This window comes from Carassius gibelio, chromosome A10 (assembly GCF_023724105.1).
Source record: "Carassius gibelio isolate Cgi1373 ecotype wild population from Czech Republic chromosome A10, carGib1.2-hapl.c, whole genome shotgun sequence".
NCBI classification, from domain to species: Eukaryota; Metazoa; Chordata; class Actinopteri; order Cypriniformes; family Cyprinidae; genus Carassius; species Carassius gibelio.
The window spans coordinates 19,867,044-19,875,812 of NC_068380.1; the positions used below are offsets into that span (position 1 = coordinate 19,867,044).

General features: G+C 38.4%; 2 protein-coding genes across 2 annotated transcripts; both read right to left on the minus strand.

Annotated features, from left to right (window-relative positions):
• Positions 1-2,981: 2,981 nt before the first annotated feature.
• On the minus strand, positions 2,982-5,625 carry LOC128021495 (claudin-23-like). Its single transcript, XM_052608749.1, has one exon. The coding sequence runs from the start codon at positions 5,563-5,565 to the stop codon at positions 4,762-4,764; it is 804 nt and encodes a 267-aa protein (XP_052464709.1). The 5' UTR covers positions 5,566-5,625; the 3' UTR covers positions 2,982-4,761.
• Positions 5,626-6,205: 580 nt separating this feature from the next.
• On the minus strand, positions 6,206-8,443 carry LOC128021496 (claudin-23-like). Its single transcript, XM_052608751.1, has one exon. It carries the CDS (start codon positions 8,115-8,117, stop codon positions 7,365-7,367), a length of 753 nt encoding a protein of 250 aa, XP_052464711.1. The 5' UTR covers positions 8,118-8,443; the 3' UTR covers positions 6,206-7,364.
• Positions 8,444-8,769: the final 326 nt, after the last annotated feature.

Consider the following 8,769-nt stretch of genomic DNA (forward strand, 5'->3'; position numbering starts at 1 on the left):
GCTTGGAGAACTTGCATTTGCCTGTGTTAAGTGATAAAGTTTGCATTCATTATTTAAAAAATATATATTTAAAAAAAAAAGAAGTTTATATTTCATAGTTTTGTTGTTGTTGTTTTCTAAAGAATTTGTACTTCACTTTCTTACTGAGAAAATTACTCTTGTAACAAAATGTGCCACCCGTTTAAAATATATTTAGGGGTTAGGGCCAAACTATATGTGAATGAGATATAGACCTACATATGAGAAACATGGCACATTTTTATGCTAAAAGCTGTTGAATGGAGTAATATTTTTAGACTGCATTTTGGCTAGAGATATACTGTGTACACATGCATACAGTACATACTTGTAGGGTCAGAAAGATTATTTTTCTAAATGGGTTTTATACAATAAATATTGAAATTGAAGTATTTCTAAAATTTATTTCAAAATTATTTTTGAATATTTATTTTAATATTTGTTGGTATTTATATATTTTGTAACTTTTTATAATGTTTATTTAAATGTTTAAATGTTTTGTTATTCATTTATTTAAATATTTGAATTTTTATTTCAAAATAAATATTTTTTATTCAGCAAAGATGCATTAAATTGATCAAAAGTGACAATTAGACATTTATGATGTTACAGAAGATATTATTTCAATTATTTCGCACAACAGGAATGAACTGCATTTTAAAATATATTAAAGTAAAACAGTTATTTTAAACTGTAATAATATTTTCACAGTATTTCTTTGTTTTCATTGTTTGATCAGTCGTTAAAGCATAAAAAAAAAGTCTTACGAAATTAACTAAATCAATTCATATTAACCCTAAACTGGGGAAAGTTGTGCGTGCACCAGTTTTAATTAAATCATATTTCTAAGCACTTTTGCAATATTGCTGCTTTCTTCAAATTACATCTGAAAACAGATCCTGAAAAGCAGTTCTACGTAGTTGCCACTCTCCACAACCTTTCTGTGTCTGCGTGATCTGCTTCGCGTCTTTTGCATTTGTTCATCTAGTTTGCATGTGTTTTGTTCTTGTTGCACTTCAGAGCTTCAGCGTGTCTGCTCCTGCCAGCGATGACGGTGGCATGTCTCGCCGTCTGCTTGCATGTGCTGATATAAAATGTAAATATGGTAAGTGTGTTCTGGTGAACGGGAAGCCCACCTGTGAGTGTAAGCTGGGCTACATTGGAGACACCTGTACCGAAACAATCAATGCCGCTCTGTCTGTGCCGCTCACCCTCGGCGTCCTGGCTGTCATCGTCGGATTCACCATCCTGCTCTTCGGCCTGGCATTTTTACGGCAAAAACAAAAAGCAAAGAAGAGGTGTGTCTTCGGATTCCTTATTATTGTTATTTTTAAATCAATTTATTCATTAACAATGCAGTTTGTGCATAAAATGGAAGGAATATGTCTGATGTTTTTAATGTATTCATTGAAAAAAAAAAACTGTAAAATTATAGAGGAGTGATAACCTCTAAACCCACATGACGTAATAATTTTAACTTTTTATGACAAGGCATGGTTGGTTCAGGTTTTAAAAAGTCATATATTTGATTATAGTTTCAATATTTGAATATTTGATTATAGTTTCAAGAATTACTTTTTGCCTTGGAAATTACATTTTATAACATTTTAACTTGATGCTTAAAGAAACAGTTCACCCCAAAATGAAAATACTCACCCTCAGGTCATCCAAGATGTAGGTGAGTTTGTTTCTTCATCAGATTTGGAGAAATGTAGCATTGCATCACTTTCTCTCTGCAGTGAATGGGTGCCGTCAGAATAAGAGTCTAAACAGATGATAAAAACATCACAATATGTCCACATCACTCCAGAATATTAATGCACGTCTTATGAAGTGAAAAGCTGCATGTTTGCAAGAAACAAATCCATGATTAAGGTGTTGAAACGTTAAACTGTCACTTCCGGCCAAAAGATGAGTCCATAATCCATAATAACGCTTCCTCCAGTGAAAAAGTCCATCTCTTCTGAATCGGGAGAGAAGTCTGCACAGATCAAGTACAATCTCTAAACAAATATGTTGTGGATTTCGATGTGAGAGACATCAGAAGGTGGACTTTTTTTCACTGGAGGAAGAGTTATCATGAATCATGGACTCATATTTTGGCCGGAAGTGACAGTGTAAAGTTAAAACATCTTGATGGATTTGTTTCTTACAATCTCGCAGCTTTTGCCTACTCAAGATATTAACTCATGGACTGGAGTGCTGTGGGTTACTTGTATATTATTGTGATGTTTTCATCAGCTGTTTGGACACTCATTCTGACGGCACCCATTCACTGCAGAGGATCTAATGCTGAGCAAGTGATGCAATGCTACATTTCTTCAAATCTGATGAAGACACAAACTCATCTACATCTTGGATGCCATGAGGGTGATGACATTTTCAGCAAATTTTCATTTTTGGGTGAACTCTTCCTTTATAGTACACACTCATGTATTCAACCGCGATTCACAAACATATTTGTTCTACTCAGTTTTTAATTTATTTATCATGCACACTTTTGTTTGCCACTGACACTTTAACTGGATTTCAATGTTGCATGATTTGCAGTGACGAAAGAGCCTGTAATCCAATGCTATCACTTTGTTAACAGAAAAAAGGCAGCTGAAGAAGCCATGTTAAGAAACGGAGCACATCTTTAACATGTTTTAATCCAGCGTGCCATAAAATAGGTTTGTCATTTTACATCAGAGTTACTCAAATGAACTCTATATAATGGTCACATTAAGAGACAGTAACTCTCTCTGTTTCCCTCTTCACAGAGTACCATCAACACTTGAACTTCCACTTTCCACCATGAAGCTTAACTCGCACTTAAATGTGCATGAATATATATATATATTCATCTTATGTCATGGGTGTATGAATGTAGGTATTGAAGTAGCTCTAACTGGATTCAGCTTTTAACTGGAAACCATTGTGAAATACATGAAGAGCGCAGCACATTTGAATGATCCCGGAGCATGATTTGGGTTGGTGTAGCTGCAGGGGAGAAACATGTAAATCATCTCGAACATGCAATGAGCTGCTGAGACGTGCCAGGTATTTCAATGCGGTTTTTCTGGTATTATATTTAGCTCAGTCAGTCCTGACTGGTGAGTCTGAAAATTAGTATGAGGCCTGGTTGTATATAATTTGTATTTTTGGAGTTTCACAACATCTCTGCATGCAACACTTTGTAGTAGAGGGCCTACGAGCCTCATTCGGCTGTACAGTGTTTTTGAATAAAGAGATCAGTTTTTTTATCAGCTTGTATTTCTCAGTCATATCATCAAAGATTGATTCAGTGCACTTCAACAATATTTGCTCTATTTTTAGCAATATGTTTCCAAATGAAATGGCCTTTTCATATAATATTTCGCAGTCAACGTATCTTTATTTAAACTAATTTCACATTTATTTTGCTATATACTTTGTTTTAATGCCACTGGTGTCTGTTGTCAATATGTATATAATTGCACATATGTAATAATAAACATCAAGGACATGTTCAAATATGATATCATGAATTATTAAACATAAGTGCATTTTTGTATGTTTTACTGCAAAAGTGCAACTATATAGTATTATTATAACGTTTACAACGTATGGTTATAGTTCTAAAGAATCAAAAAGTGTTGCCTTAAATCCCTAAAAGAAGTTGTTTCTGTTTTGTATGACACAGACATGTACGACAGATTTGTTTTTAATAAATAGCATTTTAATACAAAACCAAAAAAATGTGTTTTAATCTCTTTACAAAGAGAATTAAAAGATGATGGGTTGCTGCTTAGAAACCTCCCAAACTTTGAGCCCAATGGGAAGGTACAGTAAAGACACCCTTCTTCCTGTATCTGGATGCGTTTAGACCATTTAACCCCATATGCACCGCTGCTCTTGTACTGTATGTGTCTGTTTATAGTTAATGATTCACTTTATTAATTCAGCATTGTAATACATTGCATGTTTTTTTCTGCAGTCAGTTGCATAACAGGTATGTTTTTTTTTTGAGACCTCCAGACTGAAGGCACGTTGTCTGCTTACAAGAAACAGCTGAACATGTTTTATTCTATGGCAGACAATCCTGGAAAAACTGGAATATTTGACAATATGTATAGCCATGGCTTTACAGAAAAAGGTAGGTATTTACCAACACCAATCTTGATTTTTGGAGCAACATACTTGATGACTCACAGGTCACCTGACAGTTCAAACATGAGATCACACTGAATCAACCAGTATTACTAGTTACACCGCATCACAGAAAGCCCTGGTAATTCTTCCAACTCCAGCTTGTTTTTCCACAGCAGAAGAGAGTATTGCACAGATATCCTTTGTTCAAATGAGCTCGTTTTTATAAAATCCGATCCTGCATTACGAAGCTCATCTTTCAACAAGAAGTTACATTGAGTCTATTTAACTCTAAAATGTTGCTTAGCTTAAAAGCGTGACTGGCAAACACAATCAGTAACTGTTGTAAACATGCAAAGTACTGGTAAAAGTAAGAAAAAGCCTGGTGTAACAAGTGTACCATACACTCATCTACGCTCCACCTTTCACTAAAAACTCCTAAACAACAAATCATTTCTTCTTACGAACCTGAACAATGCTTTTCCAATATAAAGAACTTTTGTGCGATGGAAAGCTTCCGTAGATTTGTTAAAGGTTCTAAAAGTAACCATCAGTGAAGATAAAAAACTTTATTTTTCAAGAACAAGAAGAATCGCTCAGAAGATATTCACAGTATGTACTCAGCTGATAACTTCACAGATCAGCGTCGTAAGGTCTTCCGGTGTAGGACGTGTTGACGGATCCTCTGTCTCGGGGTTTGGCTCTTGGGAAGTCCAGGTCATCGTCTAGTGACTTCTGCGAGTACGGCACGCTGCTCTCGGTGCTCCTGCTGGAGCTCCTCGGTGGGTTGACCCTCGGCAGAGGCGTGAGTCTGTTCACGGGCCGTTGTGTGTTGCTCACAGGCTTTTCTCCACGGTTGCGTCCACCGCAGCAGGAGCAAACCCCGAGGAACATCACGAAACCCCCGAGGACCTCCATGATGCCTCCGATGTAGCCCAAAATGATGCAGTAGCCAACGCGGATGTCATCTGCTCTGTTCGGATCTCTTTTGACAGAAGTGGAATTGAGGCTGTTGAGGAGATAAGTGTACCACGCGATGGGAATAATGGTCAGGACTCCGGAGCAGAAGATTAGGAGGCCACCCAAAGAAGCCAGTATCCACCTGGGTCTGTCCTTCCAGCATCTGACTCCAGGTGTTGCCAGTGCAAGGCCCAGCAGTGTCACAATCAGTGACGCGACCATCATCCCTTTAGCGATCGGAATGATCTGGTTGCTAAAATAAATTTGGTCGTTGCCTTGCAGGTTGCACTGCTGGGCCCGAGACGTTGTGGAGACCGTGCAGATGTCCCAGATTCCCTGTTCCACCACCAGATCCGGAGGCTGGTTTGCGAGGTTGTTGATGGTGCGCCAGTTGGGCGCGACCGTGCTGGTCAGGTCCAGGATCCACCCGCAGGGGGCCAGGACCATGCCGAATATCAGGATCCCCGGAGTCCGCATGGTTTAGGGTCGAGCTGCCGTCCGCTTCTGAAGAGAGACGAGTGCGTCAGCTGCTTAAGAAGAAACACACTGAAGCTCTGAGGAGGTGGATCTGTGTGATTAGCATCTGAAGGGCGTGGTGACGAATGTCTGGTTCAGACAAAGACAAAACTGGTTTTCACTGCATGCCGTGTTTCAGCCGAACCTGGAACGCCAGTCTGGGAGAAATGGGAGAAGCTGGGGCAAGCTGCCTCAAAGAGAAGATGTTGATACTGGAGTAACAGTGAGGTTTAAGGACAAAAGTTCATCTGCATACAGCTTTGTTCAATCTACCAAGATGTCTATGTTGGTTTCAGTCAACTCTCTTGAAATAATGTTTCACTTTTTTTCTATAATTTACACACTTATGCCTTATAATTTCATACAGTTCATTAATATAGTTAATATCTGGCCAAATAATGTTTAATATTTTGATGAGACATAATTCTGCTGTGTATTTTTTTTTTTTTTTTTTTTTGCAAATAAATATTATAATGAAAAAAGTTTCCATGCTTATGACATATGTTCATTGTACATTCAGAATATATATGCTTGTAAATAAAGAAAGGTATATATTAAAAACAATGTAAAGTCACATTTAAAAACAGCAATAAGAGGATAATATTTATTATAAGAATGCATAAAATTGTACTCAACATCTCTTCAAAGCGAACTGTTTTTATTATTATTATTATATTAATTCAGGTAGTTATATGAGAGCAGTGTTCACCCATCACAATCATAAAAATACATTCAATCATTTCCCCTTAATTTGACGGGTGGATGTCAATTACGACATTATCACTGACAAACACTTCCACAAAGATAACTGCGTATCATTCTGTCTATCGTAAACACCAGTGACATACATTTCTGCAAACATTCAAAGCCCAGTGCAGTGTTTGTGCAAAGATTAGCTTCCTTCAGAAGAATATTAGTTTTTTTGTTGTTGGTATAACTCTACAAACATAAGAGGTTCCTAATAAGTTAGATATATACACATTAGAGCCAAAGTACTACAAAAAGTCATTAAGGTACTGTTACTACAATGATGAGGGCCTCACAATATAAAGTGCAACATATATCAAACCAAACAAATGGTGTTAGTGCTCTTCAGTAGAACAATATTTATGAGTAGTTGACCGATAACCTCCATAATAAAACAAGAAGTACAACTAAAGGTCACATGATGATTTACAGTTAATCGAAATAGCCTTTCTGCGAACCACGGCTAATAAAAACATATAGACAGTACAAACAATAATGTTCAACATGAACTAAACATCCTAAAGTATAACATAAAACACATGACCGGAATAAAATGTAGTAGAAACAACCATATAAACTTTCTTTTACTGTTTTCACTGTAAATTTCACAGTGACTCTAACTTTTAATTAGAAAAAAAAAAAAAATCATTGTAAAATAAGGCACTTAAGAAATCTTGCAAACAAATGGCCTCAGAAAAATATATTCCAGTTTACTCAGAAGTCAATTTAAACTTGAATATAATAAGTAACCTAAACAAGTAAGCTATATAAGTAAACAAAATGAAATTCACTGTGGACAAAATACATGTTTTTCCAGTTTTACAGTAAACGGTGAAATTATAGAATATTTTAGGGATAACCAGACACTAGTAATGAAAAAATAAATTGTATTTTTATCTGTTCGATAAACTCTGGTAACTGTATGAACCACTGATCTATAATATATCGAGACTATAATAGAAATCAGTGATTTTAAGTGCCATGGTGATTTACAGGATTTAAAAGTTCTTTAATCACAAATCTGTGTCGTAAGGTCGTGCTCTGTAAGCAGTGCTGTCCTGCTGTCTCTTGTCCCGTGTGAAGTCCGTCTCACTCGGTCTGGAGTAATACGGGACGCTGCTGACGCTGCTGCTGATGCTGGGCACCGTGACTCTGTGCGCTGGAGACGGACCGCGCGTGGACTTCACCGGGAACGCCCTCGGCCTCTCATCGCGCTTCCGAGCGCCACAGCGCCGACACAAGCCGATGGACATCACCAGTCCTCCGAGGACCTCCATGATCCCGCCGATGAAGCCCAGCACCAGGCAGTATCCCACACGGACATCGGTGGAGGCGGAGAAGATGTAGGTCATGATGTGAGTGTACCACGCCACCGGGATGATGGTGAGGACCCCTGAGATGAAGATGAGGAGACCTCCGACCCCAGCGACCGTCCAGTGCGGTTTCTCAGTCCAGCATCGGACTCCGACTGACGCCACGCCGATGCCAATGAGATTGAGAATGAGCGAGGACAGCATCAGAGCTCGCGCGATCTCGATGATCTGCGCGCTGAAGTACTGCGTGTCCTGCTGGTTGCACTGAATGTCCCGGGACGATGTGAAAGTCCTGCAGATGTCCCATAATCCTTGCTGGAGGACCAGGTCGCTGGATTGTCCCGGGAGGTTGTTGATCGTGCGCCAGGCTGGTGCCACGGTGCAGATCAGCTCCAGAATCCACCCGCAGGGCGCGAGCACCATCCCGAAAATGAAAATCCCGGGAGTTCGCATGATGATGGGTTTGGGAGATCACGAAAATAGCCCCTGCTGGGAATGATGGGGTTTGTTTCCGTTTGTTTTCGAAAGCAGCCGGACAGCAGAAACTTCTCGTGGGAGGATCCCATCAAGCCTGGCCATTGTTGAAAGCCACGTGACTGACATCAGAAGCGCTCCGAGTTTCGACTGTGCTGGCGCACCTGTAGAGCCACGCCCTCTGGCTGTGACGTCACGCACCACAGGAGAGACTGGGGAGAGACTCTGGTGCTGATGATGCTCACCACATCGCGAAGAAATCATTGCTTCACGAAGTAGCACAGTTGATAGATGATTGGAATATGTTTCTTCACTTTAAATTGTATATTTCTACTTCTCAACAAGTCCCAGTGTATAGTTATTATGCCTTATTGTAAAGTGTTATCAAATTATGATATGATTTTTTCTTTGTTATCAGTATTCCTCTGATTTATGTAAAAAAATTAATATGTGTAGGAAACTTTTTTGATTATTAAAATAAATTGTAGTTTTAATTAGACGTTTTTTTTTCCTGAACATTATTGTACATTTAATTATTCAACTTAAAAGAAAGAAAGAAAAAACTTTTGAAATTTGCTATTTTTGACTTTTTGAGTTATTACTCTTTCATTTTACCCTGTCTTAATCTCTG

Excerpts from the sequence above, each read along its gene's own strand:
- LOC128021495 (XM_052608749.1), bottom strand. The coding sequence starts at position 5,565 with ATGCGGACTCCGGGGATCCTGATATTCGGCATGGTCCTGGCCCCCTGC.
- LOC128021496 (XM_052608751.1), bottom strand. The coding sequence starts at position 8,117 with ATGCGAACTCCCGGGATTTTCATTTTCGGGATGGTGCTCGCGCCCTGC.